Source organism: Chiloscyllium plagiosum, unplaced genomic scaffold (genome assembly GCF_037043375.1).
Source record: "Chiloscyllium plagiosum isolate Xiang-an unplaced genomic scaffold, Cpla_swu_hap1 HiC_scaffold_19, whole genome shotgun sequence".
Lineage (NCBI taxonomy): Eukaryota > Metazoa > Chordata > Chondrichthyes > Orectolobiformes > Hemiscylliidae > Chiloscyllium > Chiloscyllium plagiosum.
This window is the reverse complement of record NW_028270157.1, coordinates 22,384,657-22,397,790: the sequence shown is the minus strand read 5'-3', so window position 1 is coordinate 22,397,790 and position 13,134 is coordinate 22,384,657. Positions and strand designations below refer to the sequence as shown.

The following is a 13,134-nucleotide window of genomic DNA, read 5'->3' as shown; positions in this document are numbered from 1 at the left end:
CAAATTAATACATAATCATTAATGCTCAATTTTACATGTTTGGCAACAAAAATAGAAATTGCTGGAAAAGTTCAGCAGGTCTGGCAGCAGCTGTGGAGAGAATCAGAGTTCATGTTTCAGGTCGCATGACCTTTTCTCAAAAGTTTTTTGGAGCATGTCTGAAAGAACTTCAATTTTTACAGTACCTTTCATGACTTCCAAATGGCTCTATACTGAACTTCAAAGAATTGGGGAAACCAATAAATTACAGAAAAGTCTAGCAAACCTCAATGAGTCAGATTGCCAGATAACCCACTTTTGTATTGTTGAATTCTGGGGAAAATGTGGATTGCAACAACTCCCCTCTTCTTCTGTTGGGGTTTTGGTTCAGATCTGAAATGCTGGCCCAGATCTCATGCTCAGGCTTGCAGCCTGTTCAAAGCCAACAATGTTCTGACTTGGAGGTAAGTGTGCTGACAGATAAGTTCTTAAGAAACATCAGAGTTGCTCTTCTGTCTACCAATGTTGGAATAATTTACAAAAGGATTTTTTGTACACCAGGCTTAAATTTGCAACTCTAGCAGTGGCTACATCCAGCTTCAGCCTGCTTTAGGATCAAATGCAATAGGAGAAGAATATGGCAACAGCACACTAAAAGAAAAACAATAACAAAACAGCTGTAATTTATTGTGAGTATTTATTTTAACATGTTCTTATTTCCATTCTGAAGTGGAAATTCCAGCAGCCAAACTATTTACAGCTAAATGTTTACATACATTATTTACAGTCCAAAAGTGAATTCATGGCGAGGCATTTCTATTCAGTATGGCACTTCAAAAATACACAGAAAATATTACACTCCACACAAGGGATTGAATTAATGATTCTGTTCTTCCTGGTAAAGCATTACGCAATATCTAGTGTGGATACAAAATCGGTATTGCCCTTAAAACAAATAAATACGCTTTTATTTTCATAAATGTACATATATTTTATAGATTTTAAGAAAATTCAGGAGTGACAAATGTTTTTGATACTTTAATCTCTAAGACACTTTTTTTCTTGTTTTTATGGTCAGACTTTGTAGGATTATTGTACTGCAAGTTTTTTTAGTTATGTCATAATTATTATTTTAAAACAATTTCTAATACATATTTATTGCAATAATCTTGTGTATATCCATTGCTAAACTACTTAAATTTAGTTTTTGAAAAGTGCAGATCTCTTTACTAAAGATATGAATCTCATAATTAATCATATTGTACATAATTTATGTAAATACAGGAATGAATATGTAGTCTATTCTGTGATTTGAATGGGTCATTAATCTTAAGCAGGAATCTTTTGTGACCCAGGAATGTAAAAATAAATTGAAGTAATAGTTTCAATAACTAAGCAGAGACAAATTTACAATGTCAAGTCATAATAAAGCGGCAGTGAGTTAAGGTCCAGGTTTATATCCCTATCCTAAGATATGATTGAACACAATGATGTTTGGCACATTAACGCTAACATCACTAACAGAAGTTTAGTTAACAGTTATCAGATATTTTTAATGTAACATGCATTCAGGAATCTGTTGAATCATATGTGCATGTGAACCATCCTTTAACTGACTGTTCTACATAGTGACTTCAGATAATTTAAGAACTTAAAGGTTGAACCAGTGGAGTAAGGGGAATTGATTTGCTCATCACACTATACTCTTACGAGTTACAGGTGAACTTTATCTCTTTTATAGAATCCCTACAGTATGGAAGTAGGCCATTCAACCCACCAAATCCATACCAACCCTCCGAAGAGGATCTCACCACATCCTGGTGGTGGCTTATTAGTCTAACGGTATGATTCTCGCTGTAGGTGAATGTACAAGATGCAAATGTTCGCGGTTCATATCCTTGTTTGTTCAACTCAGTCCTTTATTAATCTTTTCACTGGATAAACATATGGATAAAAATGGAATGGTGTCAGACAGATGGGCTTCAAATTGGTTCCACAGGTTGGCACATCGAAGACCGAAGTGCCTGTACTCTGCTGTAACATTCTATGTTCTTACCCCATGACCCTGCATTTCCCATGGCTAACTCATTTAGCCTGCACAACCTTAGACCCAAGGACAATTTAGTACGGCCAATCCACTTAACCTGCACATCTTTGGACTATGGGAGTACCTGGAAGAAACTCCACGGATTCAGGGAGAATGTGCAAACTCCATAAGGACAGTCACCCAAAAATGGAATTGAACCCTGATCCCTGGGAGGCAGCAGTGCTAGCCACTGAGCCACCACATCTCCTTTATTGATTCAAATAGTTTGGGAGAGGTGTTGAATGGCTACACCTCTTTCATCAATGGACAAAGTCTGAATAATTAGAATTATCTCAACCAATAAAATGTTAAGTATGTGGACAAAGCAGTAAAAATTAATGAGATGCATCATTCAGAACAAATTTAAATTGACGATGTGGATCGGAAGTGTTGCTGTGAGAGGCATATATTCAGCAAACCTATTGCAGTCATTACATTTGAAATCAAGTGTAGTCAGAGTCTAAAGGAAATCATATGACATTTGAATGCAGTTTTAGGATATGGTATGATGGGCCTTTTCCATGCTGTAAAATCTCTCTAGCTCTGTGTATTACAGGTAATCTCGTAATCATGTCACTGGCACTCAAAGTGGTCTGGAGATGAACTACATGAAGGAAGCTCTTCAATATTTCAAGAACTGTGCATTAGGTTTTGAACTATAGTGCATATGCTGATAAAGTTTTCAAACTTCCCATCTATGAACTTGAGTTTCAAATAAAATTTGTAATTATGAAGTTCTTATTGGTTGAATCATTGCAGTGGTTGGTTGACAATGTGACATCTGAAGAACTTTCTGGAATAATGAAGGTGGCATTCTGATCTTCTGGAGTGTAAAATCACATAATCTGATTTCTCTGCCACAGGGTAAATGTTTCAGTGGGAAGGGAGGCGTCATGCATAAAAATGTGCCATTTAAAACACAAGTGTTTAGAACTATCTGTAGCAACCAGTTCAACCTGGCGTGAAGTTTCTTTCCATGGTCCTTTACCTTGACAATTAAATGATGGCGAACAAAAATGACTGCTGTCAAGTTTCCATCATCTGGTAAGTCAGTGGTCTGGAAGTATTGATCACTGAGTCACAGCATGCAACATTTCTGCTTCCTGGGCGTGTCACCAGTTCTTGAGTAGAATCACAAGACTGTTTCTCTGCATCTTCTGAATTTATTGAGGCCAAACTTCTCTGCTTTGATTTCTTCCATAATCGGCCATGCTTCCTCAGAAGTACAAGATCGTCTTTGAAATGTGGGTTAAAAAAAATGTACAGCAAGGGATTGAGGCATCCTGGCAATGGAAGAATCACTAGGAGTATTGACTTGATTACTTCCGGACTAATAACTGTGAGATTCAGCAAAGAGGAAAATGACAGGAAAGCCACGGGGCAGTATAGAATACAGTTAGTGAAGAGTAGCCAGGCAACATGTTTAACCATTGAGCAGTCCCAAAGGCTGTGTAGGGCTCCCTTTTCCAAATGGCAGTAAAGCTTTGTGTAGGTTATTGTCATTACCAGGAAGCAAAGAGAATTCAGCAAAACTAAAGCCACAAGAAAGCCTAAAGTTGAAGGTGCACCGAAGGGTAAAGGAAAACAAAGTGGAGAAATCCCGTAATCTCCAATATGGAACAGTGGAAGCATTGCTATTATAGATGCCAGAATCGCACAGAATGTAGCTGCTATCTTGACGCTAGCCAGAGATTTTCCATGTTTTATATCACATTTTGCACATAGACTGCGTTCAACTGCTGCAACTGTAAGTAGGAAAATGGACATCTCTGAAGCAAATACAGACAGAAAACCTGCAGCTTGACAGCCAACTCCATTCTCCCACCATGCTCCATATTTTGCAAATCTGCCTAATGTCCACAGATCTACAACTGCCAAAATGCCACTATAACCCCCCATCAGAGCGTTCGCGAGTGACATGAGGCCTATTAAAAGTTTCGGTGGGGCAATAAATGCCGGAGATCCAAAAACTGTTGTGGCGACTAAACCATTGCAGACAAGAGAGAGCAAAACAATACTCCATACACCAAGACGTATCATCCAACTACCAAACAGGTGATCACACGGCTTGAAGGGTCCTACAATTAAGAAGAACATAATTTAATTGATATGAACATGTTATTATTTCCACATCTTACTATGAAAATCCATTTGACGTGGGTTATTTTGACTTGGTGCGATAGCGACAGGCTTTGCATATTGGAAGTACCAGACTGTTTTAACTACTCACTTACTTGAAATCAACAAAAATAATAACTGGGAAACAACCCATTTTACATTCAGGCACTAAACCAAAACTACTTGAAATGAAATTTAGTTGCAAATTATCTCCAAAGGAAAATTCTTTCCAAAGGCAAAATTTAAGTGTTCAACATTTTCATTATCAGAATTTAAGTCAATTTTATATTTGAATAAAATCAATACAAAATATGAAACATTTTTTTCAAAGCCAAACATTTCCTACTTTATTCAAATTCTTTGCAATCCGATGTATACCAAGTCAGATTAGAATGTAAAGTGAATTTATAGATTAATCGATGCTTACAGAATTGAAGCAGGACACTCAGTTCATCATGTCCATATTAGCCAACAAAAATCTGAAAATTAATCCAATTTTCTAGCTTTGAGCTGTATCCATGCAGGCTATGGCTACACAATTGAGTATCTAAACACTGAATGTTATGAGAGTTTCTGGCTCAATGAGTTCCAGACTCTCACCACACCCCGGCTGGAAAAAATCTCCCTTTCCTTCTATTTATTCATCAGCTGGAATTTATAATAGTGTTTTTAACTGAATAACCTCTCATAAGGCATTTCAGAACTGTGTTATTAAATAAAACATTGATACCCAAAGGAGAATATAACCAAAAGCCTGCTCAAAGGGGAGTTGTAAGGAGCATGTTAAGAAAGAAAGAGGTAGAGTCAGAGGGTGTCAAAGCTTGGGCATCTAAAACCATAGCCATCAATTATGGAGCAATTAAAACCAGAGAGCTAGATGAGAGTGGATATTTCATTGCTGAAAATGTGTTGCTGGAAAAGCGCAGCAGGTCAGGCAGCATCCAGGGAACAGGAGAATCGACGTTTCGGGCATAAGCCCTTCTTCAGGAAGAAGGGCTTATGCCCGAAACGTCGATTCTCCTGTTCCCTGGATGCTGCCTGACCTGCTGCGCTTTTCCAGCAACACATTTTCAGCTCTGATCTCCAGCATCTGCAGACCTCACTTTCTCCCCTGGATATTTCATTGGGCTGGCAAAGATTGCAAGAATAGAGATTTAAAACATTCTGCACAGAGCAATTGTGGAAAGGACTTCCTATCAAAAAAACATAGGCAGCACAGTTTGTAACCTTGAGTTCATGGTTGGTACAATGTGGGAGGTCAGGCAGCAGCATATTAGTCAAGTCTAACAGTAACAAGGGATTAAGGTGAGGAAGGGGCAAAGAAAGGTAATGTTATGAAGATGGAAAGAAGGAATCTTAATGCAGATATGAATATGTGGTTGCAAGCTCATCTCAGGGCCCATATAAAATGGGGACAGACTGAAACAAAAACAGAAATTGCTTGAGAAACTCAACAGATTTGTCAGCCTCTGTGGAGAGAAAAACGGAGATAACATTTCAGGTCCAGTAACCTTTCTTCAGGGTGTTGTTAAGAAGGGTCACGGGACCTGAAATATTGATTCTGCTTTCTCTCCATAGATGCTGCCAGACCTGTTGGGTTTCTCCAGCAATTTCGGTTTTGGGCAGATTTCCAGCATCCACAAGTTTCATTTTACTGTGAACAGATGGGTTGAGTTTCAAACAACTGCCAGGGTAAGATATGAAGTTAGTAGTTAGGGAACAATGTTTGGAGTGGGACAGGAAACAATATCTTCAGTCTTCCCAATACTTAACAGAGGAAATTTCTGTTCATCCAGTAATAGATGACAGATAAATAACATAATTATTTCGAAATGGTGAAATGATGGTGGTGAAGTAGAGTTGGGTGTTATCTATGTACATGTGAAAACTAACACTAAGTTGGGATGATATCACCAGGGCTGTATGTGAATGAGAAATAGGAGGGTCAAGGATACATCCTTGATGGACACCAGAAATGACAGGAGGATATGCCATTGCAAGTGGCATTTTGGCTATGATTAGAAAGATAAGAATAGATCCAAGTAAGTGCTGTCTCACCCAAATGAATGGCATTGGAGAAGTATTGGATAAGGATGGTATTTGACAAAGAACAAATTATTTTGGAAATCATAAAATGGATACAGATGATTCAGACAATTTTCGCTCAACTATTGCTAACATTTAACTCTTCCTAAGATATTTGTCTCCAATACATCATCTAGTAGTCCATTCCACAGATTGCTCACAGTCCACATGAAGAACTTCCTTTCTTTTAGTTGTTTAAGAGATATGGCATTGCTGGCTAGGCCAGCAGTTATTGTCCACCTCGAAGTGCCCTTGAGAAGGTGGTGATGAGCTGCATTCTTGAACTGCTGCAGCTCAGTCTCAGACTGCTATTAAGAGGAGAGTTCCAGGATTTCGACTCAGTAACAGAATGGCGATACATTTCCAAGTCAGGGTGGTAAACTGATGGGAGTGGATCTTCCAGGTGGTGGTGTTTTCCTGTGTCTTCTGCCCTGTCCGTCTAGATGATAGAGGTTAAGGGTAGGGAAACTGCAGGTGGAAAGAGGCTTGGTGAGTTGCCCCAGTGCATCCTGTTGATGGTGTACACTGCTGCCACTAAGCATCAGTGGTGATGGGAGTGAATAGTGAAGATGGTGGCTGGGATGCCAGCCAAGTGGGCTGCTTTGGACTGGATGATGAGGAGCATTTTGTGCAGCTGCACCCATCCAGGCAAGTGGAGAGCATTCCATCACTATCCTGACCTGTGCCTTGTAGATGGTGGCCAGGAATGACAGAGTTTTGCCACAGGATTTATAGCATCCAACTTACAATTATCAATGAACATCCCATGTCTGACCTTCTAATGGAGAGAAGGTAATTGATGAAGCAACTGAGGATTTGGGCCAAGACCTGTACGCAAAAAATCCTGCAGAGATGTCCCATGACAAGATGAATGACCTCCAACAACCACAACCATTTTTCTTTGTGCTAGGAGTAACTCCAATTATTAGAGGGGGGTTTCCCTTGATTGCCATTGACTCCAGTTCTGCGAGGGATCCTTGATGCAATGCTCCATCAACTGCAATCAACTGCAGCTCACCTCCGGAATTCAGCTCTTTAGTTCACATTTGGGCCAAGGTTGGAATGAGGTCAAGAGTTGAGTGGCCCTAGTGAAACCCCTCATTCCTGATGAAGGGCTCCTGCCCGAAATGGAAATTCTCCTGCTTCTCGGATGCTACATGACTTGCTGTGCTTTTCCAGCACCACACACTCTCAACTAGTGAAATCCAAGCTGAGTGTTTATGAGCAGGTTATTGCTGAGTTAGTAGCACTGCTTACAGTCATTCCATCACTTTGCTGATGATTGAGAATAGACTAAAATGGCAGTAATCAGCCAGATTGGATTTGTCTGGTGTTTAATTTTCAGGACATACTTGGGCTGCTAAACATTGGTTCTAAGTCTGCAATTTTTAATTTGAAGATTTTGCTAATTAAATGTATTTCTGAAAGTGAACCCTTGCTCAACTTCCAGTCTCCAATTTCTGTTGCTGAGTTTCATACCATTGTTGTGACTGGGATCACTTAGCCAAGCATAGACCAGGGGTCAAACCTACTTATTTCTCGTCTTTGGGATCAGCTGCTTGTGGAATCATTGTGGAGGGCAAGCACCGAGGTTTTTGTTTGAAAAAGGATACAAAATTGCTATTTAATGCTTTCAATTTACCTGGAACTGGAGCACATTGGACAGAATGATGGACCTTAGGATCTTCTTCAAAGTCTGTTAGCAAATCGTCAGTGTCCTGATCATCTGCACATTACATATAATTTAGTAGTCATTATGCATTAAATAAATTTTGTCCTGCACACACAAACATTCTGTTGCTAGCCTTCTTTCACAAACAGGCAATGCATTCTGAACCCTATAAATAACCTCATGCATCTTTCCTACATTATCTTAGATTTTGCCCATCGATATCCACCAATAGGCAATGCTACTGTAATTGCCATCATGTTTTCTAAAGGGTGCATCATCAAAAAGATGAAGGTCTTGTGGCACTGCCTCTGAACTAGAAGCTCTTTGTTCCAAGTTCCATTACAGGTCTTCATGCCAAGGAAGATGCATTCATAACATAATTTCAGCATACTCCATTGGCAGGCAATATGAGTGGGAGAGATTCCTGGGCAGTGATGTGTTGGAAAGAAATTCAAATTTCTACCTTCATTGTCCATTGCTTATTGGCTATAGCATGTGTGTAAACAGGTACTTACTGCTGCAACTTGGATCCCTTGGAGGGGATGGTTGGCTCAGTTGACTGGGTGACCGGTGTGGATAGGATTGGTGCCACCAGCACAGGGTTCAAACACCATTCAAGGGTAGATTTGGGACCTGTCTCCTTCCCCTGCCCATGGTGGAGGCTGTGGCGTGGTGGGTTGGACCTGCCATCAGGCAGAGAACTCTTTTCTTTAAGAAAATGATAATCGGTGAGACTACTTGTCTCAATACTTAAGACTTCTTTCTTATTCATTCGTGGGATGTGGGCTTCACTGGCCAGGCCAGTATTTATTACCCATCCCTAAATGCCCAGAGGGCAGTTCAGTGTCAGCCACATTGCTGTGTGTCTAGAGTCATATGTAGGCCAGAGCAGTTTCCTTCCCTAAATGACATTAGTGAGCCAGATGTGTTTTTCCAACAACCAACAATGGTTTTCCATGGTCACCATTAGACTCCTAATTCCAGACTTTTAAAATGGAATTCAAATTCCACCATCTACTCTGGCAGAATTTCAACCCAGGTCATCAGAACATTACTAGGGTCTCTGGATTAATACTCTAATGATAATACTACTTGGTCATTGCCTTCCCCCAGAAATTAGAATATAATAGAGTATGGTGCCCCAACCTTTGAGCTAGGACAGATGGATTCAAGTCTTGCCTGAGTTGCATTATATCATACTCATGTAGGCTGAATACAAATACTTGTAGAGAAATAGCACAATATCAATCATCAAGTGCTCAGAGATAAATGGAAATCTAGAACAATGTGCTTTCTGTTTTCCTGAGGGAGAACTAGCTATTTGGATGCAGAACTGACTTGAAGGTAGAAGGCAGAGGGTGGTGGAGGAGGGTTGCCTTTCAGACTGGAGGCCTGTGACCAGTGGAGTGCCACAAGGATTGGTGCTGGGTCCACTGCTTTTCGTCATCTATGTAAATGATTTGGATGTGAACATAGAATGCATGTTTAGTAAATTTGCAGATGATACTAAAATTGGAGGTGGAGTGGGCATTGAAGAAGGTTACCTAAGAGTACAACAGAGTCTTGATCTGATGGGCCAATGGACTGAGGAGTGGGGCGGCACAGTGGCTCAGTAGTTAGCACTGCTGCCTCACAGCACCAGGATCCCAGGTTTGATTCCAACCTTGTGTGAGTGTCTATGCAGAGTTTGCACATTCTCCCTGTGTCTGTGTGGGTTTCCTCCCACAGTCCAAAGATGTGCAGGTCAGGTGAATTGGCCATGCTAAATTGCCCATAGTGCGAGATGCATTAGTCAGAGGGAAATGGGTCTGGGTGGGTTACTCTTCAGAGGGTCAGTGTGTACTGGTTGGGCAGAAGAGCCTGTTTCCACACTGTAGGGAATCTAATTTAGATAAATGCGAAGTGCTGCATTTTGGAAAGGCAAATCAGGGCAGGACGTATACACTTAATGGTAAGGTCCTGGGGAGTGTTGCTGAACAAAGAGACCTTGGAGTGCAGATACATAGTTCCTTGAAAATAGAGTCGTAGGTAGATAGGATAGTGAAGGTGGCATTTGGTATGCTTGCCTTTATTGGTCATTTCGCTGAGTATAGCAGTTGGGAGGTCATGTTGCAGCTGTACAGGACATTGATTAGGCCACTTTTGGAATATTGCATGCAATTCTGGCCTCCCTCCTATCAGAAGGATATTGTGAATCTTGAAAGGTTCTGAAAAGATTTATAAGGATGTGGCTAGGGTTGGAGGGTTTGAGGTATAGGAAGAGGTTGAATAGGCTGGGGCAGTTTTCCCTTGAACATTGGAGGCTGAGGGGTGACCTTTATAGAGGTTGATAAAATCATGAGGGGCATTGCTAGGGTAAATAGGCAAGGTCTTTTTCCCGCAATGGGTAAGTCCAAAACTAGAGGGCATAGATTTAAGGTGAGTGAGGCAAGATTTAAAAGGGACCTAAAGGGCATGTTTTTCCTGCAAAGGGTGGAGTGCGCATGGAATGAGCTGCCAGAGGAAGTGGTGGAGGCTGGTACAATTACAACATGTAAAAGGCATCTGGTTGGGTATATGAATAGGAAAGGTTTAGAGACTTATATAGGATGTCTGGTCGGCCATTGGTGAGTTGGACCAAAGAGTCTATTTCCGAGCTGTATATCTCTAATAGTTATAATAGATTTTGGAGCTGAATTTAGGGGCAGCACGGTGGCCCAGTGGTTAGCACTGCTGCCTCACAGCATCAGGGACCCAGGTTCGATTCCCGTCTGTCTGTGTGGAGTTTGCATATTCTCCCCGTGTCTGTGTGGGTTTCCTCCGGGTGCTCCGGTTTCCTCCCACAATCCAAAGATGTGCAGGTCAGGTGAATTGGCCATGCTAAATTGCCCACAGTGTTAGGTGCTTTAGTCAGGGGTAAATATAGGGTATGGAATGGGTTTGGATGGGTTTCTCTTCGGAGGGGCGGTGTGGGCTTGTTGGGCTGAAGGGCCTGTTTCCACACTGTGGGGACTCTAATCTAATCTAATTTCAGTGGTTTAGCACATTCAGTAGCAGGTTGGTCATTTACCATTACCTTGACCAGACAGCATTCCAGCATCCTGTTTGTGAGCTTCCTCCTCACTGTTGTTCTCAACTTTCTCCCACTGATTTGTGAGTTTGTAGGAACTTTCACAAGATCCATATGCACAGCATTGGTAAGCATAGGGCATTTCTAACACCCTGTGAATTTAAAGATTTAAAGTAATGGAACATTAAGAGTACAGGAATGACATTGTCTGAAAGAAATATAGCAGACATCTTGTTTTATTTAACATGAAATTATTGCAGTGTAGGTTTTTTTTCTGTTCAAATAAATGTAAAGTACTGCATATGTTGGAGATCTGTCATAAAAACAGAAAGTGTTGGAGATACTCAGCAGGCTTGTTTGAAACTGTAAAGAGAGAAACAGAGGGTGGATTGTTATAGGGGACTGAGCAATGTGAGCTAAAGTGGGATGGGTTAGAACGAGGTGAGACATCTGTTTGATCCATTGCAATGGCAGGAGCAATCAGCTTAATCTTTTATCCTTTTCACAGTGGCATGTGAGTTCCTCACAAGGCAGTGGTGGGTTACCAATTGAGAAGTTAAAAATCTACACAACACCAGGTTATAGTTCAACAAGTTTATTTGGAAGCACTAACTTTCGGTGCGCTGTTCCTTCATCATGTGGTTGTGTGAAGGAGCAGTGCTCTGAAAGCTAGTGCTTCCAAATAAACCTGTTGGACTAAATCCTGGTGTTGTGTGATTTTTAACTTTCTCCACCCCAGTCCGACACCGGCACCTCAAAATCATGACTACCAAGTAAGAGGGATTATTGGTTGTTAAATGCTTCCTTGACAGCACAACTTGCCTCATTAATATTCATCTTTCGCTCTTTATAAAACTCGCCAAGTCAATTTGATGTCGAGAAAACCATGCATGAAAACTACAGCAGGTACTTAGTGAATTCAGATGATTGCTTGCTCTAAATGACTTCCATGTTCCATATGAACAAACTCTATCTCAGGGAATGTTTCACAGGCATCAGCCTCTGGCACCCCTCATCCAAATCGATCATCTACCAACTGATCATAACCATCATGGCATCTCTGAGGCACTGACAGCGCCCTCTAGAAGCACAGGCATGCATTGCAGGGTTCACCAGCAATTAGCATTGAAAGGCTCCAGGGAGAGCACAGAGAACGAGGGTGGGCTTCATAACAGTATAATGCCAGGGTTCTGGGAGCAGTTACAGGCAAATTTCAATATGACAGGTTTCCACATGGGGAGGATGGGTGGAGATGGGCTGTGGGGGCAGTGAGAGGTTAAAAGGAACATGGAGGCTTTGGAAGAAACCTGGTGATCAGGCAAGGCCTGGTACAGATGGTATCCAGCACAATCTTCATTTCCTGCCATTACTTTCCGTTCCCTGGAAGTTAAGCGATACTAACTGGAAAATGCTGGAATGCCTCTACCAACTCAATGGTAGTCAGTTTTGGAAGGGGGGCGGTGTGGTATGCTAGGATATTGTAGCAACAAATACATGACACAGCAGTATTAAAGCACAACCTCATTTAACATCTAATTATTTCACGCGCTTGCTATGTTGCAGAGTGGTCAGATACTGGTTAAAGGTGTTTTGCATCATGCCATTGGTGTTTACAAACTGAACTTGGTCATTAAAGTAATGTGGAAGTGAGCAGCAATTCAATTACAAATTGCCAAAACTGAAGGGGCATTGCTATTCACTAAACTTGCCGGAGTCCTGTTTGAGCCATAGGACATCCGGTGTACGTTTAATGTAGGTCTGGGGTAGGAAGGATGTCAGAGCACACCCGGTACACCCTTCTCTCTGGCACTGGGGGGTGGTCACACATATGGTACGGCACCTTGACCAACTTGCTGCACATGCCAAGCTGTCGGTGGATGGATATAGGGCACACGTCCCTCACTGTTTGAGTGCGGCATATCTCATTGTGCAGAGAACTGTGCTGCAGGGCATGCCATGAATAAACTGCTCAGAGACCTTCGAAACTCTTTTTGCTCCTTTAATCCCATTTTGGGTCCTTTCCACTGAGAGTAGTGGGGCCTGCCAGTGTGATGGGAGGTTTGTTGCTGCGGCTAACTCCCTGGGAAGGTGAAGTGGATGCAAGAGGACTAGGGAAATGAGACACCCAAGGGGGAGCAGCAGCAG

At 41.5% G+C, this 13,134-nt stretch overlaps 1 protein-coding gene across 3 annotated transcripts in view; it reads right to left on the bottom strand.

Moving 5' to 3' along the window:
- Positions 1 to 657: 657 nt before the first annotated feature.
- Positions 658 to 13,134, bottom strand: part of LOC122559759 (leucine-rich repeat-containing G protein-coupled receptor 5-like) — a 164,164-nt gene continuing 151,687 nt past the window's right edge. For 2 of the 3 annotated variants that reach the window (XM_087997117.1, XM_087997118.1), the window contains 3 exons: positions 10,990 to 11,141; positions 7,911 to 7,994; positions 658 to 4,143 (listed from right to left, as the gene is read on the bottom strand). In XM_087997117.1, the coding sequence (XP_087853243.1) occupies positions 3,092 to 4,143; positions 7,911 to 7,994; positions 10,990 to 11,141 (1,288 nt within the window). In that variant the 3' untranslated portion in view covers positions 658 to 3,091. The remainder of the gene's footprint in view (positions 4,144 to 7,910; positions 7,995 to 10,989; positions 11,142 to 13,134) is intronic. The other variant, XM_043709735.2, reaches the window with a different exon arrangement.